The sequence below is a fragment of the Gymnodraco acuticeps genome, unplaced genomic scaffold (genome assembly GCF_902827175.1).
Source record: "Gymnodraco acuticeps unplaced genomic scaffold, fGymAcu1.1, whole genome shotgun sequence".
Taxonomy (NCBI): Eukaryota; Metazoa; Chordata; class Actinopteri; order Perciformes; family Bathydraconidae; genus Gymnodraco; species Gymnodraco acuticeps.
Window position 1 is genome coordinate 1 of NW_022991094.1, and position 18724 is coordinate 18724.

The 18724-nt window shown below is 42.1% G+C and overlaps 1 protein-coding gene across 1 annotated transcript; it reads left to right on the forward strand.

Moving 5' to 3' along the window:
• Positions 1 to 2430: 2430 nt before the first annotated feature.
• LOC117560149 (dual specificity protein phosphatase CDC14AB-like) lies at positions 2431 to 18237 on the forward strand. Its single transcript, XM_034236941.1, has 7 exons — positions 2431 to 2571; positions 5340 to 5475; positions 5766 to 5866; positions 7157 to 7204; positions 7605 to 7733; positions 9119 to 9380; positions 16131 to 18237. Exons 1-7 carry the CDS (start codon positions 2474 to 2476, stop codon positions 16158 to 16160), a joined length of 804 nt encoding a protein of 267 aa, XP_034092832.1. The 5' UTR covers positions 2431 to 2473; the 3' UTR covers positions 16161 to 18237.
• The last annotated feature ends 487 nt before the right edge of the window (positions 18238 to 18724 follow it).

Here is an 18724-nt window from a genome sequence, read left to right on the forward strand (position 1 = left end):
TGTGTGTGTGTGTGTGGTGTGTGTGTGTGTTGTGTTGTGTGTGTTGTGTGTTGTTTTGTGTATGTGTGTGTTGTGTGTTGGTGCTTGTGGTGTTGTGTGTGTGTTGTGTGTGTGTGGTTGGTGTGTTGTGTGTTGTTGTAGTTGTGTGTGTGTGTTGTGCTGTGTAGTTGTTGTTGTGTGTTGTTGTGGTGTGCTGAATGTAGGTTTCTTTTCCGGGGAAACCCCTCAGGGAGAAAACACCGGCTGTTGTTTTGGCCATGCTGTGACTTAAAGTTACTCCGTTCTCCAGCTTGATTAAATGAATGGTCGAAGCTTCAAACTTGTATTTATCATCTTAATTTGCGAAACAAGTTTACTATGCTGAAAGCCTTGGTTTTTGAAATCAGATGAAACAAACTGTAACGGACCCTGCCGTGTTTATCTCATGATTACATTAAAACTCCTTGACAGCCATAATGTCAGCCGGAGGGAGGGGGGGTGGCGTGTGGAACAGCAGATTGCCTGTCATCTTCCCTTTACAAGCTTCAAAAATGTATTTATCGTGTGATTTTGGAAATAAACGTTTCATATTCTGAAAGCCAAGACTTTGTTTGTTTAAAATCAAACGAAACACCCGAACCCCGAAAAAATAGTTTTTTACGCAAATCCACGTTTATTTTGAAATGAGCCGTTGCGACTTCCGACTGATTTCGATAGAGCGGGTCACATGAGCTACAGGGTAGAAATCATATAACCCGAGCTGCTCCAACGATGTATAATAAAATACAAATAGTGCAAGAAGTCTATATACACGTAAATAGAATATGATATGTACCATCTGTGAACATATTGGAAACCAACACATGAGGGCAGTCTGATCAAGATCCACCACTCATAATAAGATATGTGTGTATATATATTAGGGCTGTGCAATTAATCGTATTTTAATCGCGATTACGATTATGGTTTGCGACGATTATGAAAACAGCATAATTGACAAAATACGATTATTTTTGCTGGGTGCGCTTTCGCCCCTCCCTAAAAGCCCACTTGGCCACGTGGGAGTGACATGTGTTGTGAGTGTTCAGCGCGAGCGAAGATGTCAGATCAAGAGCAGCAACTCGTTAAAAAGAAGGGTCAAACTATTTCCACTATTTGGAAGTACTTTGGCTTTCAGGAGTCCGACGTGGAGCAAAACAAAGTACAGTGCAGGATTTGTTACCAGGTTGTGTTGGCACCACACGCCAACACAACCAATCTCTTTAATCAACTGAAATACAACCACAAAGTGCAATACGACCGGGCAGTAATACAACAAAAAGCAGATGCCCGCTCGACTTCATCCACCACATCGTCACAGTCATCGATTCAGGACGCATTGTACAGAGCAACGGCCTACGCGACGAGCTCGCAGAGACACAGAGATATTACAGGTGCCATTACATTCCACATCGCTAAAGATATGTGCCCAGTTAGCACTGTTAGCAACCAGGGCTTTAAGCAACTTTTCAACACGTTGGACAAGCGTTACGCGATGCCGTCTCGGTATTATTTCAGCAGGTCTGTTCTGCCTGCGCTATATGACAAATGCCGTGGGGAAGTTGAGAGAGATGTGGCTTCAGCTGACTACTTTGCTACCACAACAGACCTATGGTCTAGCCCAAGGGTGCCCAACCAGTCGATCGCGAGATGTGTCTAAAAATAGAACAACAATATTCTGTTTTATCGTTAATGTCCTGTAACATAATCTTCCTGTGCCAGAATAATGCACTTGAACGCATCAAAGCTTTGTGATTGGCCGGCGTCACCCCATGTGTCGGGGCGTGGCTGAGGGTCTTCAGTACAGGTGGCAATATCGTCACCTGCCTGCGCTCATCTCTGAAACCAGACCATGTCAACAGCCTGGTGTTTCTTGCGAACAATGTTTAAGAGATGACATGAGCAGCCCTACCAGCATTTGCCATGGTGGCCTAACATTTTTATTTGGTCTTAAATTGTAGTTCAACATTTATTTCCTGTTACTTCTGGACCATGACGGTTGGCCAGCCTTCAACGTTTAACTGAGTGGAATATGTTGAATATGTTTTACCAAAATGTTGGCTATATGTTAAGGAGTGTTCAGTAGGTTGTGACCGTGCACTGCATCATATTTGATTTCATTTATTTTGGTCTAATTTATTTTTATTTATCATATTAATAATATATGTTTAGTATGGTTTTGGAAGTGCGCTCCAACATATTTGATCTTGTTTATTGGTAAAATATTATTTGTTTTAAAGTTCAATAAATGGTCAATGAATAATCGTCAAAATAATCGTGATATCAATTATTGACCCAAATAATCGTGATTATGATTTTTGCCATAATCGCACAGCCCTAATATATATATATATATATATATATATATAAATAATGTTTGTTACATTACATCTCTCTCTCTCTCTTCCTGTCAGCTGGTCTGGGCAGGACGGGCAGTCTGATTGGCTGTTACCTGATGAAGCATTACCGCTTCACAGCATCTGAGGCCATCGCCTGGATCCGGGTTTGCAGACCGGGCTCTGTGATTGGACCTCAGCAGAACTTCCTGGAAGAGTGAGTCCATTGTTATTTAGCCTCCTCTCACAGTCTTCAGAAAGACACAGAGATTTTCACCACTTCCTGTCCCCTGGTCTGGAGGTCAATGGTTTTCCGAACGTGTTTTTTGACTGTTGGCCTGAATGAGACGACTAAACGTCATCACACCCAACATTAGCCTCCTTTAGCTTAGCGGTGGTGACGTGAAGTCATGTGACCGTGCTGTAGTTCCTTTATAGCCCAACATTAGCCACCTTTAGCTTAGCGGTGGTGACGTGAAGTCATGTGACCGTGCTGTAGTTCCTTTATAGCCCAACATTAGCCGCCTTTAGCTTAGCGGTGGTGACGTGAAGTCATGTGACCGTGCTGTAGTTCTTTATAGCCCAACATTAGCCGCCTTTAGCTTAGCAGTGGTGAAGTGAAGTCATGTGACCGTGCTGTAGTTCCTTTATAGCCCAACATTAGCCACCTTTAGCTTAGCGGTGGTGACGTGAAGTCATGTGACCGTGCTGTAGTTCCTTTATAGCCCAACATTAGCCACCTTTAGCTTAGCGGTGGTGACGTGAAGTCATGTGACCGTGCTGTAGTTCCTTTATAGCCCAACATTAGCCACCTTTAGCTTAGCAGTGGTGACGTGAAGTCATGTGACCGTGCTGTAGTTCCATTATTTATTCCAATTATCCCAAATCACATGTATAAATCCCATTGGACCATGGAGATGCTGCCTTCAGGGACCAGCAGAGAAGTACGACATCCCTGCAGCGCTCTCAAGAGTAATAAATGAAGGAAAATGTAGCGTCGTGTAGCTTTTGTAAGATTTGTTTAATGAGCTTAAAGGGAAATGGAAACACTTTTCAAACTGCTTTCCATGCGACAATATTCCCATTAGGAAATGTATTTATCTAGTCTATTTCCAATGTAAACGATCGAGATACGCGAATTTATTTTTTGAAATACGTGCCTAATGACCTTGGGCGCTTCCATCTATCCGGGACTTTCCCAGTGACGTCACTGTGTGGGTACGGCTTCCTGGGCCAAAGCTCAATACAGCTGCAAACAACATGGCGTGCAATGCACCAGTGGTTTACAACAAAAGAAAACGGTCGTCGTCAGGAGCGTATTGTATTGCCCCAGGCTGCACAAATGGTTTTTATAGAAAGAAGGAAGAAGTACATTTCCATAGGCTGCCACTAAAGGATGAGAAGCTGCTCAAAGCATGGGTTATTTCCATGAAACGGTCCGATCCGCCGCTGAATCAGTACGCACGTGTGTGCAGCGAACACTTTACAAATGACGATTATGTCCACAAAATGAGGTTTGATGAGTCTGGATGCTTGGTTCAATACAAAACATCGGATTTGAAGCCAGGATCTGTTCCCACAATATTCGATTTCTCATCGTATGCAGTCGGGAACACCGACCGTCCCAGCACGTCGGCCGCGCAAGACAATGACACCAGTGTCAACAAACGTGAAGTTCGAGCCACCAAACGAGCTGCTTCAGCTGCCGAGAGAGAGGTAAATATTGCAGCACTACCAGATTACTACTACTACTTTCCCGGGTCGCCGAGGGTGCTGGCGTTGTTTGTTCGCCGCTCCTCCGCCCTAAATATGGTTCTTTATTCCAGATCAGAACCTCTCCTGTCTGGCTCTCTACTTTTGAAACGTCAGTCATCAGCAAAAATAGCAGCATCTCTCTATCGAATCGACACAGATCTTTGTGTTGTCATCTCCTACCTGCTGGCTCTTTCCTGCTCACCGGTCCCTAGCCCGCTAGCTAGCTAGCATTATCGGACCTAGCAGGCTGCTACCTAGATGCTCCTCGGCTCCCTGAAGTCTGCTGAGCTAACATTTCTGTCTCCACCTAACTCCACCTGACTCCACCTTAACTCCGCGGCTCGTGTGGGTCTTCCCATCCCGCTGCGATCAGCCGGCTTCCCCGCTGAAAATGAGTATCCGGAATGGATACCCGGAGCGAGGACCCACAGTGACGTCACCATTTGGGACTCCCCTAATGGCAGCGGCCTGGTCCCGGAATTCCCCACCCGGCCGGCGGTTAATCAATTTTCTTTTGGCGAGTAATATCATATACAATAAATATTACGATCAATATCCCTTGTAAAATGAATAAACTACCGGAATATTATAGCTGTAATGGTGTTTCCTTTCCCCTTTAAACAGTTGACAATAACAGTTGTTATTATAAACCTGGGAAAGGTGAAGATCCCGGTGTGTGTCGGCTGCGTCCGGCAGTTAACATGTGTTTGGACCTGGTTCCTTCAGCTCTACTGGGTCACATTATCTTCACCAGAACATTCCCACTGTAGTGCCAGTCCCCTCCGTAAAACAAAAGGTTAACAGACAATCGTGTTCAGAGTTCACCCAGAAACCCTCAGTGTGCTGACACAAGAGTGTGTGTGCTGGGTGTTATCTGTGTGTGTGTGTGTGTGTGTGTGTACTGGGTGTGTCTGCCAATCTGTGTGTTTGTGTTGGCCTCCAGGCCTCAGAGTGGGCAGATTTAATCTCAGATGTAAACACATTTAACAGAAACCAGGCTGCTGGCTGCGAGTGTGTGAATGTGCTGACACACACACTCACACAGACACACACACACACTCACACTGCTGCTGTGGTAAAAACCTGGGTACGTGTACTTTTATAATTAAGTAGTTTAGTATTTTGTAGGTGTTCAGAAGCAGAAAGATTACATTAGCGGTGTAAAGACTCAATAATACCGTCTTTATATATTTATTTATTTACAGTTACATTTTGTGTGTGTGTTTGCAGGAAGCAAGCATCAATGTGGTTGCTAGGTGACAGCCAGCGTTCCCAGAAGGCTAAACTGGAGGAGAGGGCGACGTCTCGCCTCATCAGCAGCATGGACGACCTCTCCCTGAACCCCCCCCACAGCAACCTGCACGAGGTCACACACACACACACACACACACACACACACACACACACACACACAGAGATAGACACAGACACACACATAATAATAATAATACATTTAATTTATATAGCACACTTTCAAAACAACGTCATCTCAAGGTGCTGCACAATGCTATGAAGAGAAAATAATATAACATAGTCCCAAAGACAGACACACAAACACACACACACACACACACACACACACTACACACCTCTGTAATCTACATAATTTCTATGTCTGCTGTCGGTGTCTCATGGTGTGTTTGTTTCGTCCTGCAGAGCGAGACGGTGGACGTGGGTCCGGGTCTGACTCAGGGAGACAAACTGAGAGCCTTAAAGAACCGCCGGTCCCCCCGACCCGCCACCGCCGGGGCCCTCAGGTAGGGCTGGGCGATTTGGCCTAAAAATAAAATCGGGATTTTTTTTCCTAACTAATGGACAATTTTCGATTTAAACCTCGATTCTTTTCTGTTTTTTTCTAAACAAACCAGACCAAGGCAAAATGTAAACACATATTTTCTTTGCAAAAAATGCGCAAAAAGGAGGGTTTCTGCCCCATTACTTCTCTTCTTACTTCTATAAGAATAAAACACGGTGAGGTGTAAAATGTGTTTTAATATCATAAATGTTACGCATACCGTCAGTTTAAATGCTGTTTTATACTGGAAAACTAGAAGTTCTTGTCCACAACCAGTTTTATTCTGAAAATCCTTCATCTCCGGACGGTTAGCATTTAGCATGTGGCTAATATACCATTTACTATAGAGGTGAATTTAGTAGCGATATGACACGGAGTGTTGCACACCGAAACCTACTGATTTCAACACTAACTATAGACGTGGAGATATTATTATTGCTGAATATTAAATGAAGGTACAGTTTATTTGAATACGTTTGTTTACAGACGTGGGTAGTAGTATGAGACAACATCCGGAACTACTGTAAATGAAACCAGCCGTGAAGTATTTCCTGTATTTTTGGAGTATTGATTACAGCGTTTAAAATGTATTAAATGAAAAGTCATGAAAGAGATAAGGAGGAGAACAGGCGTGTTTAGTTATATATTGAATGTACAATGTCGGAGTCCTCTGTTATGCTCAACAACGAACATTGGAGACGTGGAGGGCCGGCCCCCAGCAGCGCCAACCGGCCCACAGCGAGCCAGCGGAGGAGATATATCAGCTGGAGAGGTGGAGCTCGCTCTCTTCCCTTCGCTCACGAGAGCTTTTTTAATTAAAGCACCATTTGAACCTTCTCAGAGACTCCATTTAGTCTCCTTTTAAAGCTTCTCTCCTGGACGCGAGAATAACGAACACAGCATAACAACAGCAGATCGGGCAGAGCTGCAGATCGGGTTGTCACAGGCAATGTGGCTGAGTTTTGGGCGCGTTCTGGAAAGTGAGAGAGTAAGCTACTACGGAGTCCCTTAAAGCAAAAACAAATCTGCGGAGTCTAGAAATGTTTTTAAATCGCGATTTTTTTTTTTTGGTTCAGCCATTTCACAAACCGTAGGAAAGTAAAAATGCAAATTAATCGTGAAAACCGAAAAAATCGCCCAGCCCTACCCTCAGGTACCAGAACCAGAACCTCCTGTGTTAGCCAGCATGTGTCTCTCACTGAAACTGTGTGTGTGTGGTGATGATGTGCAGTAACAGAGTGTTTTCTCTCAGGGTGGAAGAGATGAAGATCCACAGCAGGTCGGCCTCGCAGCCTCTCAGGTAAATCCTGTGTTATTTAGCCCTCAGTCTGGACTGACAGGAGACAGAAAACACTGAACACTTTAACCAAAGAAACTTATGATGAACTGAGTTATACATTTATTATAAAAATGTTAAGATAAGATAAAACTTTATTTATCCCCGTGGGGAAATTCAGGCGTTTATAGCAGCAACAGGTCAGAGTTAAAAAAAACAAAACAGGATTCACACGGGGTACAAATACAGACAAAATATAAAATTACTATAATAATACAAAATGTTTTTAAAATAAAGTGATAAAGTAACTGAAACAAATATGACTAATTATCTATTGTAATGCTGTAATGCTTCACCTTAATGAAAATAGTGGAGGTGACTCTCCCTGTGATAATGAGTAATTATGGTGTGTGTGTGTGTGTAGATTGTCGATGGGCGGTGGTCAGGGACCTGCTTCCCCCCTCAAGTCCTCCAAGTTCCCATCATCCTCTACTTCTGCCGCCGCCAAGAGGATCGGGAGAAGTTCGTCGACTACGGTGTCCAACATCAGGAGGTCAGTGTCGCGCCCACTTCCTGTCTCACTCAGTATACTATGTAAATATATTTTAATGTATAACCGATTAAAGAGTAGCTGCCTGTTGCGAGGTCAACACAGATTGAAATGAGTGTGTGCCAGGTTCAGGTTAAAGATGGATATGTTTTAACACGTGTTTGTGTGCATGCTGCTGCCTCAGCTGTCCTCAAATATAAGTATAGAGATGTTGAAACGAGTATCATATTAAAGTCAGAGCCTAGGTGTTGTGACTTCAGAAATAGCCGGAGAGTTTAGGGAGGAAGCTTTTTAGAATCTGACATGAAATAAACGAGTCATGCTCTCAAGTGGGAAACTTCACTCTTAAATAAAAGATTAGGGTATTTGGATATATAGAAAAAGCTGAGCAGCTCGTCACTGCAGTGAGACTAAGAGCAGGCTGCAGCCTTTCCTCACACTGACGGCCCGTCTACACTACAGGCATCAAAAAATCTTGAAGCTGGGCGTGTCTGAGGCTTGGCGATTTCTCGCGACCAACAACTAATCAGGAATCTCCCGCCCCCGGCATACAAAGCAATAGCAATGTTAAAACGAAGTAAACTGGATATAAAATCCCCAAACAGGCGAAAACCTACCAGTTTCACCCACTGTCTCTGCCACCTCCCTCCATGCCTCGCTCCTCCGGTTTGTATCCCGGTAGATGAACAGAGACTGATCATACAGCACCGGGTGATTCACTACCGCTACAATGAATTTTCCCTCCATTTTTTTGAATATGAGGAAATGACCTGCGTAGTCTCTCCCAGCATACACGCGGTTTGATTGGCTAGCGCTTGTACTGTCAGATTTGCATACGCGGGATTTGATTGGCTGATGCCAAGCATCGCGCCTCAAAAGTTGAACATTGTTCAACTTTTGATGCCGATAGATGCTCGTGATGCTTGCAAAGCCATGCCATGCTCCCCACAATGCAGTTCGGCGAAGTTTAAAAATCTTCTACGTCACCCCATTCAAATGAATGGGCGAAGCGTTGAAAGCATTTTTCGATTCCTGTAGTGTAGACGGGCCGTTACAGTAACGTTAGCCACACACACACACACACACACACACACACACACACACACACACACACACACACACACAGAGCATGCTGCAGCCTTTCCTCACACTGACGGTAACGTTAGCAACACAGACACAAACACACACACACACACACACACACACACACACAGCATGCTGCAGCCTTTCCTCACACTGACAGTAACGTTAGCAGCACACACACTTCTGACCCCACAGCTATACTAACAGATCGAGTGGAGACACTGTGTCCACGACAACGAGCATGCTGTTGGTGTGTGTGTGTTGTGTTACATTGTGTGTTGTGTTACATTGTGTGTGTGTTGCAGCTCTCGGTTGGCCTCCTCTCTCAGCGATCTTTACTCCGACCTGGATGACTCCTCCTCCCCTTCCTCCCCCTCTGGGTCTCTCGGCCCCTCCCCCTCCCACATGGCCCCTCCTCCCTCTCTGGGTCGCTATGGTAACGGGGTTCGCGGTGCACATCTCGAGGTGAACAACAACAGCGTTGAAGGCCGGCCTCAGGACCCCTACAGGGTCTCCCACGGCGCTCTGCAGGGGCCGGCAGGACGCTACCTGAGCCGCTCCATACCTGTGAGTCAGCAGCAGCAGCTCATACACTCTGACATCACACACACACCTGGAAATCACACGGCAGGATGATGACAATATGAGGAGTAAAACTATTAGCAATGTACAATGAAAACAGAAATAAGTGTGTGGTAGACAGTCCTCTAAAATATGTAAACAGGAAATAGTAAACACACAATAATAAGAAGGAATACATTTATTTATTTTAGGTTTAGACGGTTGAAAATAAGTTTCTGTTGCTTTTAACCCTTAGATGCACAAGTGGGTCTTCTTGGACCCGGTGAGGTGGTTTTCTTGAAGTATCTTTGTAATTACATTTTTTTATCATTTCATATTCCAGCTATTCCTCAAAAAACATGTTTTGGATATCAGGCCATTCACATTTAAATTTTAAATTTTAAGAAATTGTAGTTTTTGTATTTCTACCCCAAGCTTCATTAAGTGGGTCAAAAATGACCCGCATGCATTTCCTCTGGGAACCTTTGATTCTTATCAGCTGTTGCTGTCAGGATTACATTCACTGTAGACCACACAGACGACATCACACGTGACACCTCTCAGGAAGATTACTTTACACGGCAAGATCAGAAACCTGTCAGTATCATAATAATAATACATTATCTTTGTATAGGGCTTTTCAAGGACTCAACATCGCTTTACAATATAAGGGAAGGTTAGGGTGGGGGGTGTAGGACTATCAGACTTGATCAACCGGCATGGATTGATGGGGGGGGGGGGGGGCGGGGCTATGAGTAGACCAGAGGAGAAGAGATGAGTTTTGAAAAGCGACTGGAATACTGTGAGGGTCTCAGAAAAGCGGAGATCTTTGCATCGATATGTTCAAAACGTTTTTTTTCAAAATGTAATTTTTTTTTCTAAAATTATAAATACTGAAAAGTTATATATAAAATATTTCTAATGTGAACCAAAATATAATACTAAATATTATTTTTTTTAACCAAAATGACAAACATGGCACAGAAACACATATTATTCTAATACGGGTCCTTTTTGACCCACTTATGGAGGAGTGCAGGGTCCAGCCACTCTAAGGGCATCTAAGGGTTAAATAAACCTAATGTTTCCTTAGAAGAAGGGCAACAGCACGTTAGCTTAGCTTAGCATAAAGACTGGAAACGGGGGGAAACTGCTAGCCTGGCTGACTGCAGAGAAACAACCTCCACACCTCTTACAGCCTGAAGAGTTTAAATATTCCTTTAAATAAAAGACAGAGATTGTGAATGAAATGTGTTGATAAAAAAACATTTTGTAATCCGTTATATTCTGTGAAGTTACTCACTGTCATGTTTCAGAGAATCATTGTTCTCGGGCTTCTTTTAAATATGAAGAAGAAGAGAAAACATAAATTAGGTATAACACATTTGAAGATAGCGGTCATACTGTGTGAACCTCCGGTGTGTGTGTGATCTCCTCTCTGCTGGTTCTCGAACTCTTTCCATGCCATGGACACAGACTCACTCCAGCTGTGACTCTGTCTTCATCGATCTGTTAAAGAACTCACACTAACCCTTCTGCCTCGTTACTACGGCTTTCATTTGGTCTCTGTAAACTAATATAAATATAATAATTGAGAGTAAGATATGTTCCAATTATAAACTCAATTTTGTAAAATGCTGCTTTCTGTTATATCAGATTTATTATTTATTATAATTTGAAAAAACCCTCCGAGCATTTAGTTTTTATTTAAAGGGGTTCCCTCTCCTGTGGTGTGCTCTATAGGTGTTAGTGGATGTAAATGGTCTGCAGAGGCTAAAATCCCTGTCCCCCCCCCCCAACCTGAAACACCTCCATTGGACTCCTTCGTTTACTTCCAGGATATAGTGACATCACTATGAAACACTCTTGGCTCCTATTGGATAGGGCTCCAACACTTTGATAGGCTAAGGGGCGGGACATCGCTAAGCTGGTTGACCAATCAGAAGAGAACTGACCAGCTAACCAATCAGAGCACACTGGGCTCTGGTTTCAGACAGAGGGTGAAAAGAGGTGCTGCCACACAGACAGCATGAGAACAATAAAGAGCTTTAGAACATTAAAGCATGGAGACACTACATACTGATATACACCTGAACATCAGCAGGAGAGGACTCTTTAAAGTAGAGACACTACATACTGATATACACCTGAACATCAGCAGGAGAGGACTCTTTAAAGTAGAGACACTACATACTGATATACACCTGAACATCAGCAGGAGAGGACTCTTTAAAGTAGAAACACTACATACTGATATACACCTGAACATCAGCAGGAGAGGACTCTTTAAAGTAGAGACACTACATACTGATATACACCTGAACATCAGCAGGAGAGGACTCTTTAAAGTAGAGACACTACACACTGATATACACCTGAACATCAGCAGGAGAGGACTCTTTAAAGTAGAGACACTACATACTGATATACACCTGAACATCAGCAGGAGAGGACTCTTTAAAGTAGAGACACTACATACTGATATACACCTGAACATCAGCAGGAGAGGACTCTTTAAAGTAGAGACACTACATACTGATATACACCTGAACATCAGCAGGAGAGGACTCTTTAAAGTAGAGACACTACAATACTGATATACACCTGAACATCAGCAGGAGAGGACTCTTTAAAGTAGAGACACTACATACTGATATACACCTGAACATCAGCAGGAGAGGACTCTTTAAAGTAGAGACACTACATACTGATATACACCTGAACATCAGCAGGAGAGGACTCTTTAAAGTAGAGACACTACATACTGATATACACCTGAACATCAGCATGGAGAGGACTCTTTAAAGTAGAGACACTACATACTGATATACACCTGAACATCAGCAGGAGAGGACTCTTTAAAGTAGAGGACACTACATACTGATATACACCTGAACATCAGCAGGAGAGGACTCTTTAAAGTAGCTAGGACACTACATACTGATATACACCTGAACATCAGCAGGAGAGGACTCTTTAAAGTAGAGACACTACATACTGATATACACCTGAACATCAGCAGGAGAGGACTCTTTAAAGTAGAGACACTACATACTGATATACACCTGAACATCAGCAGGAGAGGACTCTTTAAAGTAGAGACACTACATACTGATATACACCTGAACATCAGCAGGAGAGGACTCTTTAAAGTAGAGACTCCTACATACTGATATACACCTGAACATCAGCAGGAGAGGACTCTTTAAAGTAGAGACACTACATACTGATATACACCTGAACATCAGCAGAGAGGACTCTTTAAAGTAGAGACACTACATACTGATATACACCTGAACATCAGCAGGAGAGGACTCTTTAAAGTAGAGACCTACATGACTGATATACCACTGAACATCAGCAGGAGAGGACTCTTTAAAGTAGAGACACTACATACTGATATACACCTGAACATCAGCAGGAGAGGACTCTTTAAAGTAGAGACACTACATACTTGATATACACCTGAAACATCAGCAGGAGAGGACTCTTTTAAAGTAGAGACTCTACATGCTGATATACACCTGAACATCAGCAGGAGAGGACTCTTTAAAGTAGAGACTCTACATTCTGATATACACCTGAACATTAGCAGAGGAGGACTCTTTAAAGTAGAGACACTACATACTGATATACACCCTGAACACCTTACAGCAGCGAGAGCGATCCCATCTTTAAAGTAGAGCACTACATGCATGATATACACCTGAACATCAGCACGAGAGGACTCTTTAAAGCAGAGGACACTACATACTGATATACACCTGAACATCAGCAGGAGAGGACTCTTTAAAGTAGAGACACTACATACTGATATACACCTGAACATCAGCAGAGGAGAGGACTCTTTAAAGTAGAGACACTACATACTGATATACACCTGAACATTAGCAGAGGAGGACTCTTTAAAGTAGAGACACTACATACTGATATACACCTGAACATTAGCAGAGGAGGACTCTTTAAAGTAGAGACACTACATACTGACATACACCTGAACATTAGCAGAGGAGGACTCTTTAAAGTAGAGACACTACATACTGATATACACCTGAACATCAGCAGGAGAGGACTCTTTAAAGTAGAGACACTACATACTGATATACACCTGAACATCAGCAGGAGAGGACTCTTTAAAGTAGAGACACTACATACTGATATACACCTGAACACAGCAGGATAGGACTCTTTAAAGTTGAGACACTACTACTGATACACACCTGAACATCAGCAGGAGAGGACTCTTTAAGTGAGACACTACACCTGATATACACCTGAACATCAGCAGAGAGGACTCTTTAAAGTAGAGACACTACATCTGATATACACCTGAACATCAGCAGGAGAGGACTCTTTAAAGTAGAGACACTACATACTGATATACAACCTGAACATCAGCAGGAGAGACTCTTTAAAGTAGAGACACTACATACTGATATACACCTGAACATCAGAAGAGAAGGACTCTTTAAGTAGAGACACTACATGCTGATATACACCTGAACATCAGCAGGGAGAGGGACTCTTTAAAGTAGAGACACTACATACTGATATACACCTGAACATCAGCAGGAGAGGGACTCTTTAAAAGTAGAGACACTACATACTGATATACACCTGAACATCAGCAGGAGAGGACTTATAGACTTTTTTGAAAGTGATGACTGACCTCTACATGCTGATATACACCTGAACATCAGCAGGAGAGGACTCTTTAAAGTAGAGACTCTACATGCTGATATACACCTGAACATCAGCAGGAGAGGACTCTTTAAAGTAGAGACACTACATACTGATATACACCTGAACATCAGCAGGAGAGGACTCTTTAAAGTAGAGACACTACATACTGATATACACCTGAACATCAGCAGGAGAGGACTCTTTAAAGTAGAGACACTACATACTGATATACACCTGAACATCAGCAGGAGAGGACTCTTTAAAGTAGAGACACTACATACTGATATACACCTGAACATCAGCAGGAGAGGACTCTTTAAAGTAGAGACACTACATGCTGATATACACCTGAACATCAGCAGGAGAGGACTCTTTAAAGTAGAGACACTACATACTGATATACACCTGAACATCAGCAGGAGAGGACTCTTTAAAGTAGAGACTCTACATGCTGATATACACCTGAACATCAGCAGGAGAAGACTCTTTAAAGTAGAGACACTACATACTGATATACACCTGAACATCAGCAGGAGAGGACTCTTTAAAGTAGAGACTCTACATGCTGATATACACCTGAACATTAGCAGAGGAGGACTCTTTAAAGTAGAGACACTACATACTGATATACACCTGAACATCAGCAGGAGAGGACTCTTTAAAGTAGAGACACTACATGCTGATATACACCTGAACATTAGCAGAGGAGGACTCTTTAAAGTAGAGACACTACATACTGATATACACCTGAACATCAGCAGGAGAGGACTCTTTAAAGTAGAGACACTACATACTGATATACACCTGAACATCAGCAGGAGAGGACTCTTTAAAGTAGAGACACTACATACTGATATACACCTGAACATCAGCAGGAGAGGACTCTTTAAAGTAGAGACACTACACACTGATGAGCAGGAGAGGACTCTTTAAAACAACAGTGGCATTATTAAAAGAAACTGGCATTGAAAGAGTTTAAACTCTAGAAATGTTTAATATTCGGTAGTTATGATCTGGACTGAAGTTAGGTAACAGATTTAAAAAGGGAAGCATATTTGTATAACATATTTTCATGGCAGTTTTGTAAAGAAATGTTTTGTCCTTTTTTTTATTGAGGCACGAGGGTTAACTGAATCTTTCACATTGAACTGTCTGCTTTTGTATTTCATGTAATCTCACGTTAAACCTGATCCAACGGTGATTTTTAAGTTTCACGTTAACTTCACTAACATGAAGCTGCTGCTGACGTTAATCATGATTACTATTATAATCCTCCTTCCCCTCCTCTGAAGAAACAACAGGAAGCTTCGGTCACACTCCGATGCATGCAGACACGATGAACCACAGGTCTTCTCTGATGTCCTGTGTTCTCATATCCCTCATTCCACTTGACTGCATTTATTTAAAAACTACAGAACATTTTGTTTTTTAAAGAGATGTCCGAAGTGCACATCAGTCAAAGAGAGCCGATTATTCAAAATACAAAAACGTATGAAATATTCTAAAAGTATTTACTAAACTCTGAGTAGTCGTATTATATATTAGTATTTATCAAATGGAAAGCACAACAAATAATTTCCTTTCCAATCGGTTTGATATTTTTTTACTCTTTTAATCACTTTATTAAGCCCCTCCCACTTCGGAACCCCTCGACCAATCAGCAGCGATACTTTATAACTCTTTGCCCGAGAAGTCGTAGCAAAGCGTTGATCGAGACGACGCTGCAAGATAACATCTCGATTCTGACAGGAAACAGGAAGCTGCAAACTGATTTCAGGATGAAGGGGAAGTGTGCAGCGCCCCCTGCTGCTCAACATTATGTGATGTTTTATTTGTTATGTTTTAATGATTTTAAAAACACAGTGGCCGTTTCTCAATTGCAAGTAAAACTGCTGCAGAGCAACTATTTCAAGTATACTACGTCATCGAGTGGCGCCGAAGGACTGTTTAAATGCCCAGCATTCGGCGCCACTTGATATAGTGGCTCTGCGGCAGGTGTACTCGACATTGAGAAACGGCCTGTGTGCTGTCCCAGAGACGACCTCTGACCCTGCCCTTTGTGTTTTCCTACAGTCTCTTCAGTCTGACTACATCCAGTACTAAAACGACACGTCTCACCTGAGGACTCATTACCCACAACCCCCTCTGTGTGGGGCACGCTCAAAGGGAAGCTAATAAAGCAGCTCAGAGACTGAAGAGACTCAACAGCAGCTGTGATCACTGTACGCTAATGAGTAGCATGCTAATAAGGGGCACGCTAAGTAGCGGTATGTAAATGAGCAATATGCTAACTAGCGACATGCTAATGGGTGTCTGTAAATATGATGTAATCTACACGCGTGTTTTTGGCTGAAGAAGATATATTTAGATAAGACAGATTTTATATTTCTTATTTGTGACAGAAGAAGATATTTTTGTTTCTTTTGATAAAGCGAAGGATCAGCTGACGGCGACCCTCCGTCGCCATAGTTACAGTGTTTACTTCCTGCCTCTACAGCAATAATAACAATAATAACAATAACGGTAGAAGAACAATAAGGGACCCAAAAGCTGACCGTAAGTAACCTAACTCAGGAAAACAGAGTGTGTGTGTGTGTGTGTGTGTGTGTGTGTGTGTGTGTGTGTGTGTGTGTGTGTCTCTCAGTGTGTGTGTGTCTCTCAGTGTGTGTGTCTCAGTGTGTGTGTCTCAGTGTGTGTGTCTCAGTGTGTGTGTCTCAGTGTGTGTGTCTCAGCCTTAAGAAGCTTCTGATTTTTTGATTTTGAAACGAACAGCAGAAACTAAATGAATTCACTTGAGAAAAATGCGTGTTCCTCACTTGGAACTTGGTCAGACGATGCCTTCAGGCTCCGCGATGCCTTCAGGCTCCTCCGTGATGCCTTCAGGCTCCGCGATGCCTTCAGGCTCCGCACTGACTCCTTCGCTTCTTTTAGATTTTTAAGGTATCTCCTTAAATCAGTATTACAGAACAAAGATTTATATTTTTCTCAAGTGAATGTATTCCCCTTCTGAAGACATCTGAGGGTTTTCAATATTTCTGTTGGTTTTGTTTTATTCTTTATTTTATTATAATTTTTTGTTTTATTTTCAATTGTTTTGTTTTATTTTATTTTCCATCCTCTAGTTAAGGTTTAGTCCCCGGTTCAAACAGCTGATCGATCAGTTAATGAAACCTGAAGCTCAGTTCAGGTCAACAACAAGACAGACACAGGACCGAGAAAATATATACAATTAAAGGTCCCACGTCATGCTTCTCTGGTTCTGACCCGTCCCCTCGTGTGTTATGAAGGTTGTTCCAACAAGCCGTGTAGGACAGAGAGTGAATACACAGACTATACAGAGATGCTGTGAGAAACCAATGAGAGTTTGGAACATTGAACAATGTAAATCTATTCTAGTCGACCTCAACTATGGAACTATGATCAGTAGAAATGGCCATGGGACCTTTAATATTATAATTTATATTCACTGCAAACTGAAGACACGTATTTAAAACTTTTAACTTTTTAATTTCCTAAAAATAATGATTTAATGATTGAATGAAGAGAGCGTCCCTTATTGAGGACGATGAAGCAAACAATCGAGATATAATAAAACAAGATGAAAAAGCTATGATTTGAACATGAATTTAAAAATGTTTTTATTTGAAGTATTTTTTTCTTAAGAGTTCCATTAATGAACTAATAATAACATTTTACACTTTTAAATGTCTTGACAAATAAATAACAAATATCATTAATGTTCGTTTTTTTTACTTAAACACTTGAAATGTGCAATAACTGATAAATAATATAACTATGAATCAGTATGAGCAGGTTAACGTAAAAAAACTGATTTTTATAAACATTATTTTGTTTTGTTTTTGATCATGTGACGCCGGCTCATTCAGAAATATTTGAATCCTTGGTTGTGTTTCTGTCAGCTGATTGGCTGTCCCATCACCAGCTGACTGCTCTGAGGGCTCTGATTGGCTGAGAGGTGGATGTTGAATGTGTGTTTGTTCAGATGGAGGTCAGGAAATATTTTCATATATCACATAATTCAAGACATTCAGGAGGAATGAGATGTGCGTTTCTTTAAAGGGAAGTGTGTGTGTGTGTGTGTGTGTGTGTGTGTGTGTGTGTGTGTGTGTTTCTTTAAAGGGAAGTGTGTGTGTGTGTTTCTTTAAAGGGAAGTGTGTGTGTGTGTTTCTTTAAAGGGAAGTGTGTGTGTTTCTTTAAAGGGAAGTGTGTGTGTGTGTTTCTTTAAAGGGAAGTGTGTGTGTGTGTTTCTTTAAAGGGAAGTGTGTGTGTGTGTGTGTGTTTCTTTAAAGGGAAGTGTGTGTGTGTGTGTTTCTTTAAAGGGAAGTGTGTGTGTGTGTGTGTTTCTTTAAAGGGAAGTGTGTGTGTGTGTGTTTCTTTAAAGGGAAGTGTGTGTGTGCGTTTCTTTCTTTAAAGGGAAGTGTGTGTGTGTGTGTTTCTTTAAAGGGAAGTGTGTGTGTGTGTGTGTGTGTGTTTCTTTAAAGGGAAGTGTGTGTGTGTGTGTGTGTGTTTCTTTAAAGGGAAGTGTGTGTGTATTCCTTTAAAGGGAAGTGTGTGTGTGTGTGTGTGTGTATTCCTTTAAAGGGAAGTGTGTGTGTTTCTTTAAAGGGAAGTGTGTGTGTGTGTGTGTGTGTGTGTGTGTGTGTGTG